Here is a 26628-nt window from a genome sequence, read left to right as displayed (position 1 = left end):
GCAGGCTTGTTGAACAGGCCAAAGTCATGGAAAGTTAAGCTTGGAACCTAAGACCTTACGTAGGAAGTAATACTCGTTTCATTGTGCTGCACTCATACAGCTATGGGTATCAGGTGCAATTTGATCTGCTCGTCTATCAAGTTTTGGATGTGCTCATGACAAGTACCTAGATAACAATACTCCTAGATAATGCTAATTATCATGCAGATTTTCTTCATAAAAGTCCATGTGAACGCCTCATACGGATGGATGTACCACTTATTCCTCAATGACAGCATCGTCGATCTGAGGAGCAACGGCCCCCTCGCCCTTCTTGTTGAGAGCATTCTCATACTCTCTCTGCATGCCGTACTGCACCGACTCAAATACATTTGTCACTGTCTTCTTCGGCTTGAATCTGGGCTCGGTGCCATCCTGGTATACACCGGTTTTGACCAGGATACTGTGCCAGTCACACGTCGACCGGTCCGACTCATCGAACTCGTTGGTGCCTCGAATGTCCGATTCTGGAGTGTCACCGACGAAATAGACCGTATCCGGCGGCTGGTTGATACCGTGAGTATCTTTCCTCCATTGCTGCAATAGCCTTGTGGCAAACTCGAATGTGCCCATCTGTGGCTTGCCAAAAGCAACAGTCTTCAACTCCTTACCTGTGATAGCCTTAAACATGGCTTCGAGTGATGCTCGCAACGCACCCATGCCGATACGTGAGAATGCATGAGAGGTTGCCCAGATGACGTCGTTGTGTGCGAAGAAGACGGGTGGCCCTTCATCGAATGTTGCTGACCTTGTGCCGAGTCGTCCATTCTTCGACATGCAAAGGTCGAGGATAATCTGCTGGTCGCCAGCCCAGTCTCTCGAGTCAGCGAAGACGAAGATGGCCTCAATCTCGATCTCGCCATAGTTCCGTTTGACGGAGTGGTTGTATTCCTCTTCCGTGAGCTTTCTAAACGGAGTGGTATCTGTGTTGTCCTTGATGATGTCTCCTGGTGTTATCACGTCTTTGAAGCCATAGCCTTGGGCTACCTGTCTGCATTTATCCCCATCACCTCCAACGACTAGGACAGTCTTGTACTTTGCGGCAAGGTCTCGCATAGGGGTGTGACCGCAGATGAATTGACCTGGTGAAACTTCTAGCTGTAGCTGATTGGAGAGCTGGATGCATCGTTCTTCTTCGGTCTTGCCGCCACCGTTTGTTACGAAGATGTAAGGGCTGGATGTTGTTAGCTACGGCTAGGTAGCATTGCTGAAGGTACTCACACTTTGATGTTATATGTGTTTTGTCCGTTCAACATCTTCATGGCCTGGATTGCTTCTGGGATGACCTGTCCGCCTCGAATAAGGACGCCATCGATATCGAAGGCAAATGCAAATTTGTCTGTGGTTATCTGTCCTCCTTCCGTTGGTGTAGTTGGACCTGTCTCTGGAGGTGTTGTGTCCTCGCCATCTGCCAGATGATGCTTGGCCATTTCCATGGCCAGAGCCGTGTCGTGAGCATCGCTGGGTTGCTCGAGGAACTGCGGAGGGGCAACAACGGCAGGACCGGCGAAGAGGTCAGATCGGGTCGTGCTCAAACTCGACAGTCGCCGCGTGACAGACCGTCGAGAATCCCGTCTGCCTCTGGTCTCGGTGGGCGAGAGAAATGATCCTTCTTGTCCGTCCATCTTGTCGCAATGGTAGATGGTTTGTATGAAAGGCAGTCAACTTAGTCACGAACGCCAAATGGTGGGCTAGTCAAACACAAGGAAACTTAGATGAGTAGTGGTGGTAATACTTTCTTATATATGGAGGCTAGTAAAGTCTGTTAGGCAGCTCAATATCCGTGTCAGCATGAAGGGGATCGAAGATATAGGTGGACGTTTGAGGAGGACTCCAGCGTTGAGGTTAAAAACTCTTCGGTTTTGGCACGCTGTTGCAATGGTCTTAACTCATAAGTATCCAGTGGATGCATAACGAAGCAATGAGCTTGTCTCAATATGTACAATGACGTTATTCTCCAGGCTGTCGTGGAGTTTCGGTAGGGTTTGCATGCTCGGTCAAAACACGATCAAGATGCACACTGGCCGAGTTCTGTACCAAGTACAGTACGGTGATAGCGTGCCTTGCATACTGTACAGAATCTTCAGAGAGGACCCAGTGTCAGGAGTAATTTTGAAGCCGGACGGGCCCCGAGCCGTTTTTGCCTATGCCAGGACAAGAATAGATGCCGTGAAACGTGCCACAATTCTTGTGTCGATCTGTTGTTTCATGGCCATTTCCATTCAAATATTTGAGGTCGTGCTTGCTTCATTCCCGGGTTTCCAAGACCTTTGCCCGAATCCTACCGACTACCAGTGAGCCACGATGGAGCGCTTTGTGTATCGGTGATTTAACTTGAAGGCAAGGAAAGTCATGTCTTCCACAGGAAAGCACATGTCAGATTGAGCTCGCGGTTGCACTGGAAATGTGCAGGCAGAGATTTACTAGCTAGCAGATGGAACGATTTGATACGTCGCTGCGCGACTGATTCGATGCACATGTCGTCCTCCAGGATTTCTTATCGATGGCCATGTGTAGCCGACATCTGCACTGGTGCGCATGGCTTCCCTTTCATTGGCAATACTGAGTATCAACAGTGCTGTTGAGTACATCGGCTAATGTACAATTGATTAAAACCTTGTCCAAATGTCCTGCGCTATGACGCTGATACACAGGTGTATGCAGACAGACCAAGCATGAACTCCGACAACACCCTGCTGTGCGTCCTTACCTTAACTTGCAAAACGAAATCCAAACTATGCTAGAAGTGCTAGATGCTGAACGCCTGATCGAGCCAATGCTTAACGACAATCTTGCCTTCGTCGAAAGCTTTGCGATTTGACCGAACAATTAATGCGGCATGACTGTGAGTCGAGTTGTGTATATGTACCCGGAACTTCTTGAAGCCAACGTCGTCGAGAGCTTTGATCATCGTAAACTGCGCAGGAGTGAGCGCCAGGGTCGGGAAATCTGGAGGTGACACGCTAGCTGTGGACTGGCGACGCAGAGCTGCTGAAGGGTCTTTCTCCAGCTTTGTCTCCCCGTCCACAGCCATCGGCGATGTGGCTTCGCCGTCTGCAAGTTCTTCTGAGCCTTCAGGCAAGTACTCTTGCTGCTGAGCAGCGTTGGTAGCCTCGAAGGCATCTTCTATGCCAGCCCGCATATCCTGGACCATCCACGATATGCGGTATCTTTCGTACCCACCTTCCGCATTGTCTTGCTCATGTAGCAGTATCCGCTTCTGGCTCCGCAATGTCTGAATCCCAGAATTGATCAGGAACGCGACCACAGCGATTGGTATGAATATCACTAAGCCAGCCACGACAGGTGTCCTCTTTAGTATTGTGCGACTTGTACCTGTAACACGTTCCGCAAAGGTGGGAAGCTGCTTCGGCTGTGCAAGTCGGTATGGATGATCAGGGTCGAGTATCACGTCTTGGTAGCCAGGTAAGTAATTCAGCTCCAGCTTTTCCAAGTCAACATACGGATCCTTCTTTGAGATGCCTGTTGTGTAGTACACCGCCGTCCTGTCGTTCACAATATTCGTGTACAAAGCGCGGTTTTCGAATTTGGCCAGCGCATGTATAAAAATGCTTTCGGGGTCGGCCAGGACGCTCAGCAGCGGCCGTCCTGTATTCCGGAAATTGTCGACCGTGAACAACTGTCGGCCTGAAGCAGACAATGTCCTTGCGCCTAGCACATTCCAGACCTGGTTTTGATAGCCTCTCAAAGGCGTTCGTACTCCCAAATGCGGTGAGGCAAACGTCGTAAAATTGACTGGCGTAATGTAGTCAAAATACCCCTTTGAGTCGAGCAATCCAACTGTATACCTTGCGACAAGTCCACCTAGGGAGTACCCTACGATGGAGAATCTGTCGATCTTGTAGCCATCTCTCTTGAGCTCTTCTATCGTTTCTTCAATCTCTTTCGTGACGCGCTCTGCGCCCACCTCGATGCCATCATACGTGAAGGAAGACGCGTTGCGCTTGCAGACTAGGAGGATCAATTCGTCTTCGGAGTGTTTTTCTCGTAGGGAGGTCGCGAGGTAGTTCAGGTGAGAGCCATTGCCCCAAAGACCATGAACCAAAACACACAAATGGTGTGCTCCGTTCCGAGAGCCATCGGCGGGTTTGTGAAGAGTGCTTTCGGTCATGTTTTGGAAGATAGTCTGTCGATCCAGCGACCGTATGTCTACCCCCATAAGGGACATCCTGTGAATAATAGTCGGGCCCGATGGTGACGTCTAGTCGCCAGCCAGGGGCGACGGCGCGCCCGAAGCGCGGATCTTGCTTAGCTCCGCCTCCCTGCAGCCGTTAACGCCAGATCTGCCTGCGTAATACACGTGGCTAAGGTGGGACTTGTAGGGCCGACTTGTATTCTTCTTTACAAACTCGTCGACAACAACCCTGCTATGCTGGCTTCCAACTTTCTTAGTATCAAGTAGGGTCAATGACTAACTCGATAGTGACGTTGTGCTCAGTAGCTAAACAGTCTGCTGGTACCTGCGTGTGATAGCAAACATCTTGCAAAAATTTGGTCAAAACCACTGTCAGGCCTCTGGTGTACTCTAAGTGGGAAGCGCAAAGTGATCATCAGAATTGGTCGTGTGACTTGGTCAATTTAATGTATTCTGGCGCTGGTGGGCTGGTCAGTCGTTGAATGGTGTCTGCCCAATGACTGTTCGATAAGCTGGTTCAAATCCTGACAAGACTTCCTTATCCGTCTAGTCCAAACGTTTGAGCAAGATTATCACCTGGGAATTCCCATTTGACGACACACTCAGCTGAAGGATCACACCCCGGCTGGTATCAAGTGAAGATCAGGCACAAGCTTCTGTTCAAGTAAGGGACCATGACCCAATCTCGAAGAGGCAACTAAATCCTCGCTTCGTGCTCCTGCTTGACAGCCAACCTCACAAGTACCATCAAGGGATTGTCTTTCATGAGATCGAACGTTCTGAGCAAGAGCCAAGAACTTTTTATGCACGGCGGGAGACCTCCCACGGTGCAACATCAGACATTCGAAAATGTTCAGCTCGCGTGGTTTGTTCAAGGATGTGCCATGCCCCAGCAAGCATGAGTGTACTTTACCGAATTGCCTTTTCAAACATGAAGAAGCTTCAGTTGAGCCAAAGGTCACCTCTGACAAGAGCCAGGTTCACAACTCAACAGCTGTACGGTCTTCCGAATCACCCCCACCTGCCAAACGAAGGAGGCTAGATACACCGGAGGCAATCAGGCAGAATGATACATATATCAGGCAAACTACGATACAAGGCAAGCAGCCGCCTCAAAAGGTCACGGCGAATGTGCTCAGTCATGATTCTCAGCCATCAAGTCAACAGGCTCCGGCATACTTAGCCCACGGATTTAGCATCAACGGCAGCAGCACAATCGCATCAGAGAAGTCATCAACCACGATCCGGACGCCGGCTTCGTCAGCCAGAGCAAACCGCTCAGATACGGCTGCCAAACAACCTGCTTCCGTGACTCGTGCTGTGTCTCCTCCGCCAACCTCACGTACTCAAAAAGCCAGCTCACCACCTCCCAAACCCTACCGAAAACCTGCAGACAAACGTGGCCTCAACCCAAGGCAAATAGAGCAAAGCCCCGTCAAATTCGAGACCCGCCACGCCTACCTCAAGAAGCTTCACAAGCAGATAGAAGACGCCAACAACCGCCACCGGAAGGACTTCTCCACCCAGCCAGAACTCATACTAAGCAAAGAAGAGCTCGAAACCCAAGCTCTAGACGACGAGGAGAGGATCGCAAACGCCTACCCAAATCCAGACACATACAAGAACAACCTCGCGCACCGTCTAGCCTTCTACACGCCCAAAAAGATGACTGCCGCAATCTGGAAGGATACCATCACAACAACATGGCTGACTAACCCCAACTTAGCAACCCTCACCTTCACGCCTCAAAAGCCCATAGACAAGGCAGCAACCGGCCTATCAACCGAAGCCCAAGAGGTAACAGTCCTCAAACACCTCCGCACAGGCCTCCACCAACACGCCAAGCACGGCTACATCATCAAAGCCCCAGACGAAAAAGCAATAAGCGCAGTAAGAGCCCTCCAAAAATCCAACGGGCACAACGAAACCTGCGACCGCTGCGGTACACGCTTCCAGGTCTTTCCCGGACGCAGCGACCCCTCTGGCCAGGGCCGCCTCACCACGAAAGGACCATGTAGATACCACTGGGGCCGTATCCCACGATACAATGGCGCCACTCGCGGCAACTTCCCCTGCTGCGGCTCAGATGCCGGCACCGAAGGCTGTCAATTGGCAGACCACCACGTCTTCAAAGTCAGCGACGCGGCACGTCTCGCAAGCCTGTTACAGTTCAAGGAGACACCACACCACAACGACGGTAGAATCCGAGGCCCAATCGTCTTCGACTGCGAAATGAGCTACACATCCCGCGGCCTCGAGCTCATTCGCCTCACGGCCCTATCCTGGCCCACTCACACCACAGTCCTCGATATCCTCGTGCGCCCCATTGGTGAGATTCTAGACTTCAATACTAGGTTCAGCGGTGTGAATGCGGATATGTACCTATCCGCTCCAGACTATGGACACGAAGGGAAACCACCGAAATACGGGCCAGGTGAACCACTGCAGATCGTCGCAAGTCCAGCCGCAGCACGCGATCTCCTATTCGACCATCTCGATCCAGACACACCATTGCTTGGCCATGCGATCGATAACGATCTTAATGCGTGTCGGATTATTCATCCGTTTGTGATAGATACTGTGTTGTTGTATCCACATCCGAAGGGTCTGCCGATAAGGTACAAATTGAGGGATTTGGCACGGGTGCACCTTGATAGACGGATTCAAGAGAATAGTGGGGATGGGAGTGAAGGGCACGACTCGAAGGAGGATAGTGCGGCTACGGGAGATTTAGTGAGGAAGAAGGTGGGGCAGAAGTGGGAGGAGTTGAAGAGGAGTGGGTGGTGGTGGAAGGGGGAGATGTTGATGCCGCCTGGGGCTGCGAAGGGGTTGAAGGGCGGGAGTAGTCTTTGATGTGGTGTTCCTTTGGTGAAGCGTTGGGCTTGAATACATGTTCTTGGTGTCGTTTCCTGAATGGATGTGGCATTGATCCTTATCGCCCAGCCTGTGCTACTTCTATTGCATGCGTATGCCGACTCAACTCGTCAAACCACCCTGTCTCAGATACCAAGCTTCCCTCGCATGAAGTCAATCTCGGCCTTGAGTCTCGCGATCTCGATCTCGTAGCCCATCTCCTTTCTGCTGGTCTCCAGTCGTAGTTGCTCGTCGACAACATCTTTGGCCTTCATGACGTCTTTCAGCTTTGAAACTTCATCCTCCTTCTCATGAGCCTTGCTTCTCAGCTGGTCGATTAGAGCATCTTTGGTCTTGCCTTCGTCCCTTGACTTCGTGACATCGATCTCCTCCTTGCTGACCTCAGCCTTCAGCTGGGTGATCTGGACATTCTTAGCATTACCATCATCCGTCAGCTTTGTGATTTCATTCTCCTTGTCGCGAACCTCATCCCTCAGCTGATCAATCAAGTCCTCTTTCGTCTTCCCTTCGTCCTTCAACTTCGTCACTTCGGTCCCCTTCTTGCTAGCCTCAGCTCTAAGCTGAGTGATCAGGGCATCCTTGGTTTTGACGTCACTTTTGAGCTTCGCGATCTCAGCCTCCTGCTGTTTTAGCTGAGGATCTGGTTGACTGACTTGAGTGCTCTCGTTTGGTTGGTTAGCTTGTCGAGGTTCAGGTCTGGTATCGGATGCCGTGACGGTGGCACTGCTCGTTGGGCTGCGCGTTGGAGTAGTCGAAGGGACGCCAAAGGAGGTCTGGGTGATGACAGGGGTATCGTTGAGTCTCCTTCTCTTGCTTTGCTGCTGGTCACTAGAGGATCCTAGGTCTCGACCTGTGACACTATCATCCTGCGGGACAGGGAGAGACCTAGTGCTGCCTTTTGCCATCAGACTTTGTTCTCGAACAAGCCTACCGTAGCGCGCTATGTCCTTTCCCCCTCGCTTGTTCTCGGATTCGATCTCTTTGTAGATTAATGCTCCCCCAGTGCTACTGGTCAGAGGACGGCTCACCTTCAGATAACTCCTGAGGTAAAGCAGGAAGTGAGGCGAAGAACCGATAGTGGGCTGCAACAGTCGTTTTTGTCGTACACGCCGCACAGTGTCCTGGAAATCTGAGCTTACACGGCCGCCGTGTACCATTGACCAATGACGTCTTTTATCCTCTGCCTCTTCGTCCGCTGAGAAAGTGTAGTACAGAATCAAGGCGGATAAGTCGTCCATGGTGATGGTCGATCGAAGGTTTTGCAGATGGATCAGTTAGCAAGAATAGGAAATCAACGAGCGAGACGAAACTGTGTCAGATATGTTTGCAGATCGAGACTTCACTACACCATTAGTGGAGCGCAAAGTTCATCACTAGTAAGAGTGAAAACTGTGATAGTGAAGAATATGCCAGATCTTTATGCCAAGTCCATTGCAGAAAATCGTTGACCAGTGCTGTCGATAACCCATACTGCTCATGGAAGTTCCTCAATTGTCATCCCCAGCTTCTGCCACAAGATCTTGCTCTCAAGTGTTGACCCCTTCGCCTGGACTATCTGCTGGCTTTGTAATCTTCAGTCTCTCTTCTGGCCTCATGCTCTCACTCGCGCTCTCGTCTTTTTGGAGCTCCTGAGATGCTCTCGGTTGATTGGCTTGATGCCCGACTCACTGATGACCCTAATGTCAATTGTATTGTCGTCAGCACTGCACCAACCTCCCTTCTGGGATGTCGGCAGTCAGGAGTTCTCGATAGGCTCTACCTTGACTGCGGCTGGCTGGTCAATGATCATCTCTTCGCGTTGTGCAGTGCCTGCTTGCTCATTGACAGCAGATGATACTTCTACAGTCCAAGTCATCGCCATATCGGCTGGTTGAGAATCTTCCATGATCTTATCTTGAGACGAGCCAGCGGCCTTTGTAACCTCTTGAACATCGGATCTGGAATCTGTTTCTCCTTCGGTCTTGATGACTATAGTGCCAGTCACACTGCTCGGCAAGATATCGAGGTACTTAGCGATCTCCTTCGGCATCTGCAGCTTTGATACCCCCATGCAGATCCTAAGCTGCTCCTGCACTTCGCTAGCCTCCTTTGATACGTCATCCCATATCTCCTTCACTCCGAATCCACTACACTCGTGACAGCTACTGCAGCGCTGATAGTCAGTGTGAACTGAGCAGTCAATCCCACACTCCTTGCGTAGCTCGAACATGCCGCGACCATAGTACCAATCTCGGACGTAGTAAGGAAGCAAAGCAGGTCTTGCTTGTATCTTGGGGTCATCGAGCGCTTTCTTGACAAGTACTGTGAAGAGCTGAAGCGATTCTGGCTTGTGGGTGGTGGATAAGTGTTTTCTTCGTTCTTCTGCGTCGCTGGAAGGGGAGAGAGCGTAGTACTTCATCAGAGCTGATCGTGCACTCATGGTTGAAGATGGTTGCTGTGGACACGTCTGTTGGAGGTGGGAAGGAGAGGTTGGGGATAGGATCGACTGAGCTAAATAGTGGTTGCCATGAAAGGAGGGGAGTATGTTTGCTCATTACAAAGATGCTTGCTCCAGACCTGTCGGACATGTCAATCCGAAGCAAAGCCCTGCTTGAGTATCATAGCAATCATCAACAATCTATGAAGACGGATTGACTCAATTAGAACGCACCTCAGTCCATGACTTAATGTTCACTTTGGACATGGTACAATACCGATGCTGGAAGGTTGTCTAGAAAGTCGTGCTGTCGCGTTAGAAACTGTTGACCATCTCGATACGAGCAAAGGAGAAAGCATATGCACTGGAGAGACAAGCTCGTTCTGTAGTGAAGCCGTGCATCAGCACCATATAATTGATACCCTTGGATGTTTCACCCAGGTGAGCCTCCTTGCTCGAGAAGCGTTCATCGCACCGTTGTGCGAGCGGCTTTGTAGCGACACAGCGGACATCAACTCAATGAACATGAGAGCCTGATGGTTTGCCGGAGTGTCCATTCCGGATGTCTCGGTGCAGTAAGAGCAAGACTGCACTTGCCTTAGTCAACCATATTTTGCACGCAGAGAACCATCAAAATGCGCCGACCATGTCCTTGCGCGCAAGGTGCAGTCGTTTCAGGTTGGGTGACGAACCCCTATCTACGATAGATGGCAAACAGTGATGATGGGAGAGTTGCTATAGAACAGGCAGTGGATGGACATGAGGCACTTCAACAACCGACCCTTGAAGGTTCACGGTCACGTGGACAACTGGCATCTTGCTCAGCCCATCTCAAGAAAAGCTAGTCAGACTGAAGATATTAGTCGGACATGCGAAGTTCTTTGCAGCATAAGCAAAGACTCAATTATCTACAGGCATATATACAGACTTCCAGAGTCCCATGCTCACTACCGCGGCATATATGGCTCACCTTCCACGGTCGATCCCTCGCCTAGCCTCGTGCCAACTGCTAGAGGCTTGAACTTTGCCCTCACTGGGGGAGGCAAACCTCTTCTCGCTCTGCGAAGAATTTTCAGTTCCTTCTTCTTGATCATTGTTAAAACGTGTCTTTTCCTGGCCTTGAACTTTCTGTCCTTGAGATCTCGTGGTGGTACTACTGGTCGTCGCTTTTCTAACATCAAGCCGCGCCTGATGAAATACCGGGCAGGATGGCGGTTCAAGTCTGCGATGAATCGAATATTGGGTGGTCCTTGTGCCACAAGACGCTCCCAGAAACCTCGTTCTGTCTTTGGTAATGGGTCGAGACGCTTGCCAGCTTTGACATCTGCTTCGTACTGCAGATATGCTTGGCGGCGGCGTCGGGCTTGTTCGAAGAGGAGGGCGCGGCGGCCCGCGGCAGTCCTTGGCTGGACAGCACGATCTGAGACATTCTCTCGGCCCAGCATATCCAGGAGGCGACGCGCTTCATTGCGCTGCTTGCGAGCTCGAAGACGCCCAATGCGGCTACGCGCGGCATAGGGGAGAGCACGCGTTCCAGGCAACGATCCACTGGCTGATGGTAAATTCTGTAATACCTTTCTGCCGCGAAGCTGCTGAAGCATCTTCATCTGCTCGCGCACGGGCAAACCCATCAAGGTGTCCTGCAGAGTCGACTGGAAACCTGACTTCAGGACTGGCTCGCGTACTAGTTCCGGAAAGGTAGATAACGATGGACGTTCCCATGCTGGCAAGGCTAGGCGAACAGGACCCTCTCGGTAAAGGTCGCGGACTGAAGAGTCTAGCTCACGACTGTAAACCTCACCAGTGAGTTGCCTGCGCTGGAATTCATCACGTAGTGCGGCCACTTTCCTGCTCATGTCTATTTCTTCTCGTTCGACACGAGAGACTCGTTCAGACTCTGTTTCAAGGCGACCTTGTCCAGCCAACACAATCGGAGCTCGCGCAATCTGTCCAAAGAACTTCTCACCGAGCTGGACATCTTGCCAGGTTTTCGCCTTGGATTTGGCAGGACTCAAAGACTTCTTCAACTGATACCTAACATCACTACCGGGTTTTGCTATGGCCTCAATGTCTTGGAAAAATTCAGCTGGCAGATGGTCGAATGGAGATTTGTGATCAAGGATGCCACTGATGGTGCTCTTCTTACGAAATGACTGCTCAGATCGGGGGCGAGGCCTGGGGTTACTGCTTTTTTCGTCGCCACGCAGGAGTTCACCTTGGACGTCATCCTTGAGATGTGGCATACGCTGAAGAAACTTCTTGGTGTCCCCGCCGACCTTCATTATGGCCTCGAGCTCGCCTACAGAGCCCCCTTCAGCCTGTCTTTGGGCGTGAAGTAAAACAGAACCCAGGTGAACCATAGTCGTATATGTCGGGATGACACGCCTCGGGTGATAGTGCATCACTCTGAGTCGTTTAGCAACACTGTAAGACGACCTCTTTTGCAGCACTGGCCGTTTATGCTCCCCAACAGCTTCGAAGGAGTAAGATATCTGTTTCTGTCGCAGGAATCCACGTCTGAGCAATGTCCAGGACTGTGCTCGGTTCAGCATCAGCTTTTCAGTCATTGCGAAGGCGTGTACATGATGATTGACGCTGCTAGATCGACACAGGACTTGGACATACTTATTCCAATTTATCCCGGTGAAACGAAAACCTGCGCCTCTGAACCTACGGCTGACAAAATCAATCACCTCGTCAAGCCGACCTTCACGTGCCATTCCCTCAAGGTAACGATTGAAGGGTTTGCTAAGACTGGTACGCCATGCTTTGAGGACCTTTGTCCCTTTTCCGGTTTGCGGACCGCCAGGAAACGTTGCGCCGAGCTGAGTTTCCTGTATGCTCGGGCTTTCAGCAACCGGATCTGCGATTGCGTGTTGCTCGCGAAGTGACCGCAAAGGCTTAAGGCTCCTGGAGCCATGTTCAAAAAGTTGATCCCAAAGAGCGGCCAACTTTTGGTGGTCGCCACGCGCAATGAGAATGTCCATTCTGGCAAGCACAATCGTCAGTGACCCGCCCGACTTGTTCGTGTCAAGTATGAAAGTTTGCAGATGGTCGAGAAGCCGCTCAGCATCCTCGTAGGATCCGCTTCGAATCATCGATGCTATGGTTGTCTCTAAATATAGAGATGCTACGACCGAAGTGTCCTGGACTTTTGAGAATGAAGGGTCAAAATGAGAGGATGCACCACTGTTCATGTACAGATCCTTTAGGATGGATTCAAGCATCGCTATGCTATGGGAAGTCTGGCCGCCCGAAGCCTCGTCTCGCCGAGACTGAGACAGGACAAGGGTAAGGTTGGCGTCGGGACTTAGCTTCGGAAAGCGCTGCTTCATCTCGTTGGCAACAACCGTGATCATGTCGCGATTGCCTTCCATGAAAAATCCATGCAGAATGATCGAATAATGAAAAGCCGTTGCTCTGAGCCCTTGATTGTTATGCATCTGTTGAAGCAGGGCGACAGCTTCTGAGGTTCTGTACGTGGAGGTTAGGGCGGACATGACTGCAGCATAGGTCATCTCGTCTGCTTTGACATGATATTTTGACATCATGCTACGGGCATGCGTCAAGGCGGTAATATCGCCGATGCCAGCAAAATAGCGGAGGAAAGAATTCCACAAGCGTGTCAACGGTTTCGTTGTTCCTGATGTAGACGTTGCAATTGCAAAGCGCATCGCGGCTGCGACATCTCGATGTGAAAGGTAAGTTTCGATCACGGTATTGACCATGGGCACTGTAATCTGCACGCCATTATCACGAGCATTGGCCAGCAATTCCAACGCAGCTTCTGTATCGCCATGTGCATCGCACACAGAAAGTAATATGCCGTAGGTATAGGAATCAGGCGTAACTTTTGCTTCCTGCATCTCCTCGAAAACATCGAAAGCAGAAACGTCGTCACTAGAACGAGCGTGGGCCAGCATGAGCATATTCCAGCATATTTCGTTTTGCTCTAGGCCGAACCTCTTGACCCTGTTGAATGCCTTCCTGGCGTTTCTTATATCGCCTGTAACGGCACGGCAATAGATGAGTGGAGTGAGCACACCCACATCAATGTCCATGTCGTAATGGGAACGATATTGTGCATATGTTCGCCAGACAGCATCGACGTTGCCTTGCCGCGCACAGCTGGTGAGTATCCGTTGATAAGCCTTCTTATCAGGCCTCCCATGATGGTCTTCGAATTCATCCAGCAGATAGTTGTAGATCTCAAGCGAATAGTTCACCTCTGAGCACATGCCAATCAAACCTCCAATCATCCACTTGCTCACCGGTTGATCTGGAAGAGAGAACCTTAGATTTCGATATGTCATCAACGCTAGATCGGCCTTGTTCTTGCGGTTGGGGAGGTGGAAGATGGTGTGCAAAGCCATTTCGTGCAGGTTCGAAAGCCCTAAGTCGTTCTGCAATTCGAAGAGTGCTAGCAGACCAGATGCAGGAATGCGGTCTATTTGCGTATTGCTTTTCAGGCAGCGTACGGTCAGGCGCTTCAAACACATATCAAGAATCCCTTTATGCTCCAGCAGTTCGGCGTTGTATGACCGTAAGCGCTCTGCAAGGGATAGAAGCTTGAGATGTAAAGCTTCGACTTGTTCACAAGCTTGCAAGAGCTTCCACTCCGGGAGCATCTCGCCACTATGATCAGGCTGTGGTTCGGAAGCAAAGGCCGCCATGTCCCTACGAGCAGTCTTGTTGCGATACAGCAGCTCAGCAGCTGAGTCCCACAGCAGATTTCGCACAAAATATGCAAACATTTCGGGTAGAAGATCGAAGCCCTTTACAGCTGCCTCGAAAGCCAGGTTCATAGCATTCCGATGCTGATACCTTTTCTGCTCCAGGATGACGGCGGCACGATATTGCTGTTCAGCCCTCTCATCTCGTGGTATGAGACGGAAAGCTTCGAGAGCACGCGACATATCCAAAGTCCGCTCGGAGCGAGCGAGGAACTTGAACATGTATGGTGCTATCTTTTCCTGGATGTCAAAACCAATGAACAAACGCCAGGCTTGAGCGAAATCGTCGCCCTGAATTTCTCCCTTCTTTCGCAGCAGATCGTAGAAGGCCTTGTGATTGTGTTTTGAGAGATCCACGATGCTCCTGAGTGTGTCCCAACGGAACTCGTGCAACGTTCGCGGAGTGAGCGCATAGGAGTCCGTATGGTCGGTGGTCATCGTGGACGCGGGCAGCGCAGGGGAATTTGAAGCAGTGCCTCTGGCAACTGCCTTCGGCGAAGATTCGCGACTGTATCGTGATTGAGGGTGGCCACCACGAAAGCGAATCTGTGACTCGGAGAGTTCGGAGTGGAGCGCTTCCTGCTGCTCTTGTCTTGCCGACTTGCGTGCAGCCCATACATGCTCAGTGGCCTCATCGCCAATGTTTGACTGTATGTTGACATCCTCTTCACGTCCAAGCACATCGTGTCCTCTAGGCTGAGCCTGGGCCTGCTGTGATTGAGGTGTCGAGGCCGTGAATGGTCGTGTGCCAGGTACATGTTGCTGGTGTACCCTCACATCTTTGCCACCAGAGTTGTTTCTATGACCCCATCTCTTTCCCGCCATGGCATTGCTTGACAAGGACCGTGGATATTCGACCTGCCTGACTTGCTGCAGATACGATGGCCACCAGGCGGCAGTGTCGAGATCGTCGACTCCATAGCGCCAGAATTTGGGGTCAAGGATTCTCGCAGATCTGCAAGGCCTCTCGAAGCTCTTCAAAAACAGGTGTGCTGCCGACTCTGCTGTGGCAGGGACACGCTCTAGCATGCCCCAAGGCGAACGTTACTAATGGCGTGCGATAGTATTGGGAGGGAGAGGATCAGGTTTTTGACTAAGGAGCTAGAGAACAGCGAGCTGATCACGGGCTCAGGATGCTGTCGGTGTGTACTTTCGGTGGTAATCTGGTAGTAAGGAGCGTATTCGGGAATGAAGCAGAGAGCATACTTCGGGGCGTGGCGCCACGATCAACTCGAAGATGCTAAGCAAAGTGCCACTGCAGGACTGTCAAGTGGTGATGATCATAGATATCTTTTGCTGCCTGAGGCTCAAACTACCTGAGCCACGACCGTACCTTCTTTTTTCGGAACGCCGCACTTGCCCTCATTATTCTTGTGGTCCCCACCACAGTCATTCATATGTTAACCGCGGGAAGTCGATGCCAGCACAAGTGTGAACACTATCCGCAAGATGAATATCACAAGAAGCGTCGTCTCGGAGCGAGACCGCGCTCTTATCGGTGGTGGTTACAGCAACTACCACATACGGGCGACCCGGCGAATCCACACCATTCGGAAGAGACTGGGTGCAACCACTCCCAAGGGGAGAAAGTATACCCAGAGGTCCCCAGTGACTGTACAAGATGTTGCAAAGAACACAGAGTAGGTCAATCGTTCATCAATGGCGCTAGTGCTCACAGCTGGATTTCAGGTGGGTGCAATTGCTGCTGGCCAGCGCGGAAAGAGCCTGGGCCGATGCCATGCATATGAAGTCTTCCCAGTCTCCCGAGAACACGCAGAAGCCTATGCAAGCCTCAACGAAGCGTCAAATAGTCTCCAGGTTCCGCCGTGCTATCACATATGCCGCCAACCTGATCGAAGTCCTACAAGACCAGTCTGCAACAGGCGCTACCAGTCAGGACATTCTAGAAGCCAAAGCATACCTTGCCCTACTCAAGGGTGGGCTCGACTTTGAGCGCAACAGATGGGCATTATGCATACAGAATTACTCCTTTGTGAGGTTGGTCTACACAGCTCTGGCCAACAAGGCTCAAACAGATGTCTACCAGGACCTGCTAGAAGGCACCGTTGATCCAAGCATTCGATATGCTGCTTACCAAGAGAAACTGCCAAGAACTAAGGCTGTGTCGGATATTGCCATTGAACACTTCCCCTCAGATGAGTCTGAAGCTCGCCAACAGATAATCGATGCTGACATTACCGCTTTCGAGACCACTGCAGAGAAGTCGGCCGCCCGGGCCGAAGGAGCAGGAGATCTGCCGACCAACATCGATTGGAGAGGTCGAAGCGTCAAGCTCGAGGATGCTTCCATTTCTCAAGCCCTTGGCGCAGCAAAGGCCAAAGAAAATACTCTTGCTGAGAAATATGCATCCTTCAAAGATGGAAAGACTAGCGCAAAAGATATGGCCGCAGCATACGACGACATCATCAACGCCCGTCAAGATGCTGCTGATGCTACAAAGACTGCAATTGACGAACTCGTGGCTGAAGGTGTTGACCAGGGTGATGCGAGAATACAAAGTCTACAAATCACAAGAACGGCCGTGAACTATGGTGTCATCGAATGGAGAGTCGGTCGTAATCGAGTGTTATGTGGCGATCAAGATGGTCTGAACTTGGAAGCCGCCAAGCCAAAGCAGAATCAGAAAATGCGTAAGGATGGAAAGGAGAAACCAACAAAGGATGAACCTAATGGCAAACGTCTGGCACGTTTACGAGAAAGAGTCGCTCTTTATGATTCCATCCTGCAAAATTTAGATGCCGTCAAGCAGTTACCTGGCGTGATGGCTGATGCTGCCTTTGTGGAGGAACTCGATGGAAAACGAGCATATTTCAGAGCACTAAAATGCTTGGCCGTTGGCCATTCATACGCGGTCAACGGTCACATCAGCAATGCTTTGGCCCTCTTTGCACGGGCACAGAAGCTGAGTCAGCAAACCATAGCTTCTACATCAACTGCACCAACCACAATGAGGCTAGACGTGACGGGTTCGCAGCTTGAATACACTCGAGCTCATCTGGCCTCTTTGACATTGCAGTACCGCGCTCTGGCAGATCTCGAAAACACGACGACCACGTCTGACAAGGACGCCGCAGCCGACGCTTACAAAGCTCCACTTCTTGAACGACTTCATCTTAACCAGTACGACGACCACGTAACCCTGGAGCGCATTGTCAACTATCCTCCAAGCTTACAGCCAATACCTATGCAGCCTCTTTTCTTCGACCTGGCATGGGAATATATTCAATATCCTGGCACAGCTCAAGCGCCTGATGGTTTCGTTCCTGCCTCGGTCGAGCAATCTGGGAAAGATGTCAAGACGGAAGAAGCACCCAAGAAACGTGGATGGTTCGGGTTCGGTAGATAGGCACTGTCCGAGTGTACTTTGAGGGTACACGTACAAAGAGGTTGTACTCCAATGTATCGATCACACGACGCGTCTCAAAGCATGGTCCAATGTCGAGTATTCAGTATCATGTCGAGTGCTCACAAGCATTTTCAGCGAAGCCTATGATCAGGCACAAAGATTGCCGTTAGACATGCGCATCTACCAGTCACAGCCTCAATAACAACAGTTGCTGACATACGAGATCACTGACATCCTTCTACATGAAACGATGTTGAAAAGAAAAGCTCTGACGAGGAAGGTACTCAGTTTCCAGAACCTTTTCACCAATCATAGCACTTGCGACCGTGTGAAACCGCCACTCGAACTGGAGACCATGCCCCTGTTTACACCCTAGCCTTCTCACACACTCGATGCTGTCCACATTGTCCTGTCTATCAGGGCACCGGAACCTTGAAGGGTATACACGACTATGCTACCCGATCCAGTCTCTACGTCCGAGACAGTCAACTTACGTAACTTCCAACGACTATACATGATCTGAGAATGTCGGCATCTGGAAAACAGCCGCAGTGTCAGTCAGAAATGTGCCCCATTGGCCTATGGAGATGTATTGTTCCACTCAATCACTCTGCAACATCAGTACTGCGAAGCTATCGACACTCTCCATGGACAGGCGTGGTCGGGGCGTCCAGATGTGCTAGGTCCGATGGCAGGCGGGCAGTCGACTCCCGACTAAAATTGCTCATAGGATCCTCGCTGCACGTATCTAAGCAAGATGGACTCATACACTGAATACCAGATTGATTGTCCGCAACCTGTGAAGGTGTGAAATTTCAGCCTAGCATCCTATTGACGAGTCGGATCTCCAGAGCACGTCTTGGACAGAGAAACCAGGTCATGACCCTAGGTGAAGTGCACGATGCGATGGCAGAATAGCTGGTGGATGCGAGGAAGCAGCTCGATAGCTCTGCATCAGTACTGAGACAAAACCACCCGAGCAGTATTAAATAGTAGGAGTGGATCGTGAAAGAGGACGAGAGGCACATATATTCAGCATTGAATGTTCTTCTGCGTACCAAACAACGGCTTGATTTGCGTACCTCCGGAGTGAAGGCTTCAGACAAGCCATCAACTGAAGTCTACTAGTCAGCAGCGAAGGTATAATCAACAATGCTATTTTTCAAACCTGCCGCCAGCCTACATACTCACTAAGTTCGTGTGTTAAGATCTCTCAGTTACAGAAAAGCTTCTCTGCGTCCACCAACTCATACTTGATACCTCTCCCAAACCGTCATGGACGCTTGTCTACAAACCAAACGACACCTGGTTCACTGTTCGGCAATATTCATCTCCAGCTGACCGCTCAAGACGCGAAGGCTGCCCTTTCACACAAGTCAGCAACCCAGTCCGGCAGACAGCTCGTTAATCTCGAACGGTCCATCCTCCAGGCCCTTCAGCCCAACATTTACCAGCAGCGCAGGCAAGCATGTGACCGAAGGTGCTCAACGTTCCTTGCAAGCACTTACATCGTCCTCAGAGAAGCTTAGCTCAAAACCAAAGTGGAATTTCGGCCACTCTTCGACCAACACTGCCTCCTCAGCTCCCACGACTTCAGCACTATTTACCCCCCCAGCGCCCGGAACTATCAAGTCCAGCACTTGCCTCTTCTACATCTGCATCACCATCTATACCAGTAGCATCCAATGCGAAGTAAACCCGGTTTCAGCATTGCAAAAGGCTTTACGTTCGGCTCAGAAGGCAGTAATGCCGCCCCGACCAAGCCCACCGTCTCCTTTCCAACCGCCACAACGTTCAATGCACAGGCGAATCCAACAGCACATACCCGACCCGCAACTTCTTCTACGCCAGCACTAACACCCTCGCCTCCGCGAGGACCCTCGAAGACAATCATAATCCTAGACATCAACCTTAGAGTCTTCTGCGTAACCGCACCCCGTGAAACAATCAGATCTAGCATTCTGGCCATCGAGCTGGACGGACTAACATGGTTGAGCGCGCAATGCCAGCCTACCCAGCTGTTGCAGCCCAGGGTGTTGCAAGTGAGACTTGAGATCATGGATGACAAAGTCGATATCGACGGACTCAAGAAGAGGATCGAGGAGGGTAAGGAGAATGTTCTTGAGACGAGTGTTGTTAGTACGGAGGTGGTGTGATAGGACGGTGCTGGGATCTCGAGGAGGACTCTGTAGTAGGGAAGACTGTGCGCTAGGTGTCGCGTCATAAGGAGAGGGTACGGGCTACGGGACACGGCGTAAAGGATAGACATCGACCTCGACAACTGTCAATGCCCTCGATGGGGTTGCTGTAGTATGCTTCGCAAGAATGGAAAAGTAGCGAGCTAGCTAGCTATCGTACCATCTTCCATGAACTGTGGTTGAACCGACGAACCACTGTATTCAGAGGTGTGTCACGAACTCCGATGCTGGTAAAGAGAAAGCATAATTTTATTCAACTGCTCATACTCTCCTATCATTATTCACCATCCCAGCAAACCCCTGAACACAGGTAGACACGATGGCACAAAGATGCCTCGGACGGCGATGTTGACTATCACCACGAATTTCACACGTGGTAAATGGCCCAGAGTATATACAGCGATTAGCTCATTGAATAAGAGGAGAGAGGCAGCGGCATCAGGCGTGCATCCGGAAAATGATTCCGGACCAAGCGATAACTCACACGGGATTTACCGTTGCTCGCACGACTGCATCGCACCTTACGCGGTACGAGGAGCACGGACGCAAATACTTGACATGACAATTACCATGGAGCGAGCACTGTGAGAGCACGATCTACATGGATGGTACAGCGGGCACGTGCCAGTCACACCTGTGGGAGCCGAGGAGTTTTCCGCCCGCTCGGTTCGTAGGATATGGCTATCGGCAACCTGATCCTACCAAGGATGAAAGCAGGGTCTGAGGTGCCGCAAAGTGTACCTGAGGACATGGTACTAGTCAGTGATTACTGACACATAGTAGTGAAGTACTTGTTTCCTGTCTGTGAACTTTTTGCTACTTCTGCTTGCTTTGAAATCGCGATATATAATCAAACCGAAATCACCACCCGGTGTCGCTTGCGCTCCCACTCTGTTCTGTCGATCCAATTCCCCCTATCATCTCACAATGGGTATGGGTATCTCTTAGCCGTGTACTGTTCGTTGTCCGCCTCATCAATCATCACTACGTTACTAGAATTACAACATGCTCGTCTTGCTCTTTTACGAGCGAACACGTGGGGAGAAGTCTAGCTCATCCTCAATGTTCGATACTGGCATCACCATGCCCTTGAATGCTTCCTCACCAGTGATGACATCGAGACCATCATGAGTTGAGGTTGACCCATTATGACTGCCAGGCGCGCTGAACACGAAGTCGTCACCACTAGTCAAGCTCTCCTCTGAGAAGCTCAACAGGCTCTGCGGGACGTGAGCTTTCTCATTGTGGAAACCGAGATCCCACATGTCACCTGTCCAATCAAGTGTCTCGGGATTGGAGATTGTCTTGTTCAGAGCGTCTGGTGCCACGGTGTACAGTGCTGCCGGTGTGCCGTTGAAGTCGTGGCCGACTTGTTCCCAACCATCGTTGCCCGTAGGAGCGGACGCCTTTCTCGGGGGCAACATTGTCGAGGAGGAATTTTGCGTCGATGGCTGGTACGATGCTTCCAATGGAAAATAATCTAGGTTGACGGCCGATGCAGCTGGAGCAATTGCTCTGTGCGTGGGTACGGTGCTGCCTGGCGAAGGTGTCGACACGTTCATCGCGGGTGCAGATTGTGTGGACGACAAGCTAATGGTGCTGTTTGTCCTGTGGAATGGGCTCGGGTACGATGGCGTTGCAGCTGATTGAGGTGCCATGGTTCTTCGCTTCAAGAACTCGTTACTGTGGGTATCCTTTGTGCTGAAGCTCGAGAAGCGCGATGCGATGGCCTGTAGCTGTTTCTTGGTTGAGCTTTGCTTGGAATTACTGGCAGGAGCTGGCATAGAGCTCATCAATCTTGCCGCCGGGGTGTCGATTGGGATATGCTTAGGCTGAAGTGCACGAGGGTTGCCAACAATCACAAAGGACGCTGCCACCTTCTGAAACTCGGTTGCAGCAGAAGTATTCTCCTTCGCAACCTTGGCCAGTAGAAGGGTCAACGATTTTTGGTTGTCCCTGACCAATTTGCTGTCATCCTCGAGGTCGACGCATTGCCATAGAATCGAGAAGCCTGCGTTCATGAGAACATCCTGCTTGCTAACAGGGAAAGTATAGTTCATGCATCTTTCATCGAGCAGATCGATAATCTGAATGATGTGTTTCGCCGCGGCAGCAAGGACGATTGTTGCCGCGGAAGCGGCACTACCGGAGCCGTGGCAGAGGATCGGGCGGTGAATCAGACTTCGTGTATGGAAGTATGCAAGAGACTGGCAGGTCAGCATTGAACAACAACGGGGTATCAGTAGCACCTACTAGGAGGGGTGACCGGTCACTGATGAGATGTGTCGCAGGCTTGTCGTTACAGAATCGCAGGCGAAGGTGATCCGGCAGTTCTTCGTGCCACTGATCAAGCTCATCTGACAGAGAGTGCAGCTTCTTCAAAGAGATCGAGTAGGACGCTCCAGCAGGATATAGATGTTCGAGCGTCTTTGCAAGTATTCTCGACAGTCTGAAAAGGGCTAGACCACCAGAGATCTTGGTCAATTCGCCAGGCAGAGCTGGTGAGATGCCATGCTCATTGATGTTCTCATCGTCAACATCGGTAGGATATTCGGCCGTAATATCAGCGTCACGAAGAAGCATTGGCATGCCGGTGGTCGCCGAAGCGAATCTAACCACGTCAGTGAGAAAGCAAGATTCGACATTGCGTGGCTTACTTGTCAAGAACATATTGACACCAGAAAACCCTTTTCCTCGACTCAGCTTCGAATGCGGGAAGGGCATGGAACTTGTGGCCTTGATGAAGACCAAGCTGGTGACAGATGCTGACAGCATATCCTCGATGTCGCAGTAGGTGTGGGTGATCGGCTTTGAGTAGATAGCAAAGTTGCGCAAGAACGTGGCACTGCAGGATTGCAAGGGAAGGAGCGGACGATGTCGTGGAAAGAGCTTTGCGCCATGCTAATTCGTAGGCAGCCGTGTTCGGTCGGGCCTTCGATGACGAGGAGAGGGCAGAAATTTCGAAGACCAAGAACAGCTGAGCCACCGCAAGTTTATTGCCCTGCAGGGCTCGAGCATCCGGTTCTGCGAGGAATTGCTCGTAGAGCCGCAAGAACGTCTGACGATGCAGCACAGGCAACAATGGTTGCCATTCTTGGAAGAAAAGGTCTGAACAATGGAATTAGCAAAACGAGAAGTCAATGGCCGGAACAACACATACTGATATACTGGTCGGATAGGACTCGAGGAGGAGCGATAGAACTATTGATGGGGCTGGAGAATCTCGCCTGAGGTGAGGGAGGTGCAAGGAGAGCGGAAGGCACGATAGACGGGCTTTGTCGTCCTTGCTCTTGCAATTTACTATCAAATGCTTCGATCAAAGCTGATGTGGTAGTGGTACCCGCCGAGGTCGTGGATGGGTGCACAGGAGCCGGGATCTCGACATGAATGACTTCTTCTTGAGCTGAGACAGTCTCGGCCTTGAGCAGTGCGGACTGGGGTGGTGATAATGAGGCCGACTGCTTCCGGACGGGCGCGAAGTTGTGTATGCGTGACAGCATATCAATCTTCTCGTCCTTCTCATCGAGCAAGTCTTTCAGCTCCTTCACTTCTGCTTCCAGACCTCGTACACGGTCTTCCAAGGATTCTGTATAGCCTCTCGGGAATGCCCTCCGGCTCAACTTGTCGCTTGTCTTGCATTCGAAGCCGACATTCGCGCACTGTGAGCAGGTTGGTCTGACTCCATCACATCTGATTTTCTTGCTCCGGCATCGATCACAAGCTTGTGCTATGCGACTCTGGTTGCTCGTCCCTACCCTGATCATCTTCATGGGCAATATTCCCGGCATTGCGCTGATATATCGCTGTTGCTTGCTGGTGTAGGTGAGTAGGCCAGATAGCCCTCGGGCGAGCGGAAATCTTCCGGGACGCGATACCGATGGCTACTAGAATCGTCGGCCTCTCTAGTGCGTTGCTGGTACAATACAGAGGCGGACGACAGTGTCCTCGTCAATGTAGCGCTGGTATGATGTGTCTGCGTAGATCAGAACCTGGAGGGTAGATGGGCAAAGGTCAACTGGAAAAGGAACGAGAGTCGACAACAGGTCCAGACTCGAGTTGCAAGGTATTGACTTTTAGCAGATTTCAGAAATAGTTCTATGCAGTGGGATTGGAGTACGAAGCGAGATCAAACCGCCCTTTCCCTCTCTGCAAGCATTTGGTCCCCGTGCCTTACTTGCAAATCCGGATTATGGGGTTACTCCGTAGCTCGACTGGAATAAAGTATCAGATCTGGGGAAGGACTGTTGGCAACCACGACGCAGGTGTTCCTGAAAAGGCTGAAGCTTTGGACCATTCTGCACGGCAGGTCTGTTATTGGCCAACGTCGCAAGCTCAACCCCGCAGGCGTATGCGATTAGCAGCTCTTGGGTGACGCAGCTGGGTTACGGATCTCGACCGATGAAGCCACAAGTGCAAGAATTTGACGAGCTAATACACAATTAGTGGGGACCTTGGATGACCTGCCTCTCACCCGAACTATGTCCTTGGATGTTGTGTGTTTCTGGTACGATCTTAGTTCAGGAGCAGCCGAAGTCTGCGGCGTTGATAGCGCTGAAGTTCACACGAGCAAGACGAGAGAGGCACAGTGTGCCATTTCTAGCTACGGTCTAGTGACGAGTAAGTACAACTGGTACCAGACGAGTCATAAGGTAAGATATCTGGAAGTCGCAAGCTGTCGAACTCCGAAAGCTCGTGTGCCCAGATGACGAGTTGACGATCATCCGTTATAGATGGAGATGTGGTCGGAGCTCTACTGACCGATTGACCAATACAATCACACGTCGAATCGTCAAAGACGACAACGCGCCTCAAGAGCGCCAAGTCAGGAACATCGCAAATGTAGCCCCGGACTATTATCGTAGACTTCTAATGAAGAATGGTGCTCTGAGAAGGATTCGTGAAGAGACATGCCCTTTGAAGTGTTAAGCACAGCAGAGTAATATTAAGCTGACAAACCACGTTGTGCGCGAATCGAGCTACGAGAAGTCCTCTTCCTCATGTCCCTCGGAGTCATGGAGACTGGGATTGCGTGTAAGATATTCGGTGACGATCCGAGAGTCCAATAATTTTTGTTTCTAGTCAATAAGAAGTTAGCTTGAATACTTTGCATGAGTAAACGTTGACTAAGGAGCCACAAGACCTTACCTCGGAGTCCAGGGCTTCATAGCTTGACATCAGAAAACCTAACTCTAGCTGGCGCAGGTGCTGGAGCGTCGCATAAACGAACGCTTTATGCTCCGAGGCACGCGAAAGACACTCCTCAAATGCTGCTTGACTAATGCTTAGGTCTTCGCCCTGTTTTTCAACTCGTTCTTGAATCATGACTGTGGCTCTCAGGATGAAGATATCTTTGCGTGGATCGTTCATCAAAGTGGACTTCAAGTTGTTGGGGACTAGCTTCTGTCCCTGCCAGAGTGCCTGCAACTCTCGATTGCCGTCAACAGTCTGGAGAACCTCGAAATCAAGTCCATCTTCCTCGTTGACACAGGTCCACCAGACGAAAGCACTTTCCCAGCTCGCGCGACCTTGCGCATCAGTGAAGATTCGAACACCTGGAGCTTCCTTAGCAAAGTGCATTTTTGCAATGCGCAAGGGGTCATCCTCCGGAGCTCGCAGTGATAAGAACATCTCTCGTGCACTCTGCACATTTTCCTCCAGGAACCCGTACGAAAAGACCATTTCAGATGCACCTCCGCAACCGTAGGTGATGCAGACTTCTTCGTTCTCGCGGATTTGCTTGCCGTGGCGGACAAGCAGAAGCACTCTTCCATCTTCACCAATCTCAAATCTTGCGTTGTACCTATCGTCAGCAGCGTGATTTGCCATATCGAGGACCGGAACCATAGCATCTCCTACGCCTCGAGGCAGCTCCAGTGCGCGTGAGCGGTACAGTGCATCGGAGAGCAACCAGTCATCGAAGGTCAGGCTACCTGTCTCTTCATCCCACCATATTTTTCTGCACCAGTCAATCGACGTTGTGCGGTCTCGGAGCATCTCGAACTCCTTCTCCAAGCTAGATAACTTCTGTTCTAGGGCATCTGATAAAGAGGTGCCTATCAGTAGCTCACGTTCCTCAGCTGACAGGAAGGTGGGCAACGGGATATCCTTGGGTAGAGAGCAGAAATAATCGGTGAAAGGGCTTTTGACGCCGATGGTGTATGCAGCGACATCAGGATCTGACAGAGTCATTTGGTATAGCAGAAACAAAACGATAGCTTTTCTTGGGGTCTGAGTAGTATCTCAGTACAGTAATGAAAAACTCACCTTGGTTAGACCTACCTGAATGAAATCTTCCATCGCTTCCAGAAGCTGTCTAAGATGCCTGTCTGTCTTCGCACACTGCAACACCGACTCTTTGGACAGGATGAGGTCTTGAGATATTGACAACAGCACATCTTCGGAACTGTGGTTTGTGGTGGACAAAAGACCTCCACCTTTGCTGGCGCCATCGTCGGCGATGATATTCGAGCTGATTTGAATACCGTGCAATGGGACGTCATTAAGCTGAGCCCATGGCTGGAGGCCCTCGATAGGGATTGACGCGTGTCTCATTTTTGCTGATGAACCGTGAAGGCAATGCTCAACCACACTTGTCGAAATCTACTTCAAAAGGCACACGCCTTTGTAGATTTCCTTGCTTCCCTTGAGGTGAATATTTGGAAGAATGCGCACTTGTTTCCGGGATTTGGTCTGCAAGCCTAAGGTCTCGATACTTCGAGTAACTTTCAAGGCTGGGAGATGGTGTCTTCCTAAATCAATGTGAGGCAGCAAACTGAACAAACCCTGTCGCGCACGTGCCAGAACAGTAGCCTGAATGGGAGTAGTGCTCATGAGCCTCCAATCAC

General features: G+C 51.0%; 9 protein-coding genes across 9 annotated transcripts; 3 read left to right on the top strand and 6 right to left on the bottom strand.

The window, feature by feature from the left end:
* Window positions 1-258: 258 nt before the first annotated feature.
* PMZ80_003545 (uncharacterized protein) lies at window positions 259-1664 on the bottom strand (the record flags this gene model as incomplete). The annotated part of the gene is made up of 2 exons (XM_064871974.1): window positions 259-1213; window positions 1261-1664. 2 exons carry the CDS (start codon window positions 1662-1664, stop codon window positions 259-261), a joined length of 1359 nt encoding a protein of 452 aa, XP_064732354.1.
* A 1124-nt stretch (window positions 1665-2788) lies between these two features.
* On the bottom strand, window positions 2789-4171 carry PMZ80_003544 (uncharacterized protein; the record flags this gene model as incomplete). Its single annotated transcript, XM_064871973.1, has 1 exon — window positions 2789-4171. One exon carries the CDS (start codon window positions 4169-4171, stop codon window positions 2789-2791), a length of 1383 nt encoding a protein of 460 aa, XP_064732353.1.
* Window positions 4172-5044: 873 nt separating this feature from the next.
* Window positions 5045-7048, top strand: REX3 (RNA exonuclease 3; the record flags this gene model as incomplete). Its single annotated transcript, XM_064871972.1, has 1 exon — window positions 5045-7048. One exon carries the CDS (start codon window positions 5045-5047, stop codon window positions 7046-7048), a length of 2004 nt encoding a protein of 667 aa, XP_064732352.1.
* Window positions 7049-7194: 146 nt separating this feature from the next.
* Window positions 7195-8307, bottom strand: PMZ80_003542 (uncharacterized protein; the record flags this gene model as incomplete). Its single annotated transcript, XM_064871971.1, has 1 exon — window positions 7195-8307. The coding sequence occupies one exon, from the start codon at window positions 8305-8307 to the stop codon at window positions 7195-7197; it is 1113 nt and encodes a 370-aa protein (XP_064732351.1).
* Window positions 8308-8804: 497 nt separating this feature from the next.
* Window positions 8805-9488, bottom strand: PMZ80_003541 (uncharacterized protein; the record flags this gene model as incomplete). The annotated part of the gene is made up of 1 exon (XM_064871970.1): window positions 8805-9488. The coding sequence occupies one exon, from the start codon at window positions 9486-9488 to the stop codon at window positions 8805-8807; it is 684 nt and encodes a 227-aa protein (XP_064732350.1).
* Window positions 9489-10432: 944 nt separating this feature from the next.
* PMZ80_003540 (uncharacterized protein) lies at window positions 10433-15043 on the bottom strand (the record flags this gene model as incomplete). Its single annotated transcript, XM_064871969.1, has 1 exon — window positions 10433-15043. One exon carries the CDS (start codon window positions 15041-15043, stop codon window positions 10433-10435), a length of 4611 nt encoding a protein of 1536 aa, XP_064732349.1.
* A 624-nt stretch (window positions 15044-15667) lies between these two features.
* SRP68 (signal recognition particle subunit srp68) lies at window positions 15668-17585 on the top strand (the record flags this gene model as incomplete). The annotated part of the gene is made up of 2 exons (XM_064871968.1): window positions 15668-15858; window positions 15908-17585. The coding sequence occupies 2 exons, from the start codon at window positions 15668-15670 to the stop codon at window positions 17583-17585; spliced, it is 1869 nt and encodes a 622-aa protein (XP_064732348.1).
* Window positions 17586-19270: 1685 nt separating this feature from the next.
* On the top strand, window positions 19271-19741 carry PMZ80_003538 (uncharacterized protein; the record flags this gene model as incomplete). The annotated part of the gene is made up of 1 exon (XM_064871967.1): window positions 19271-19741. The coding sequence occupies one exon, from the start codon at window positions 19271-19273 to the stop codon at window positions 19739-19741; it is 471 nt and encodes a 156-aa protein (XP_064732347.1).
* A 1064-nt stretch (window positions 19742-20805) lies between these two features.
* On the bottom strand, window positions 20806-26335 carry CAT8 (DNA-binding transcription factor cat8; the record flags this gene model as incomplete). Its single annotated transcript, XM_064871966.1, has 6 exons — window positions 20806-21990; window positions 22037-22394; window positions 22441-22891; window positions 22944-23442; window positions 24929-26011; window positions 26063-26335. 6 exons carry the CDS (start codon window positions 26333-26335, stop codon window positions 20806-20808), a joined length of 3849 nt encoding a protein of 1282 aa, XP_064732346.1.
* Between the last annotated feature and the right edge of the window lie 293 nt (window positions 26336-26628).

Source organism: Knufia obscura (assembly GCF_036327395.1).
Source record: "Knufia obscura strain CCFEE 5817 isolate CBS 148926 chromosome Unknown scaffold_3, whole genome shotgun sequence".
NCBI classification, from domain to species: Eukaryota; Fungi; Ascomycota; class Eurotiomycetes; order Chaetothyriales; family Trichomeriaceae; genus Knufia; species Knufia obscura.
Note: the sequence above shows the minus strand (reverse complement) of the source record. Positions and strands in the feature narration are given on the sequence as shown.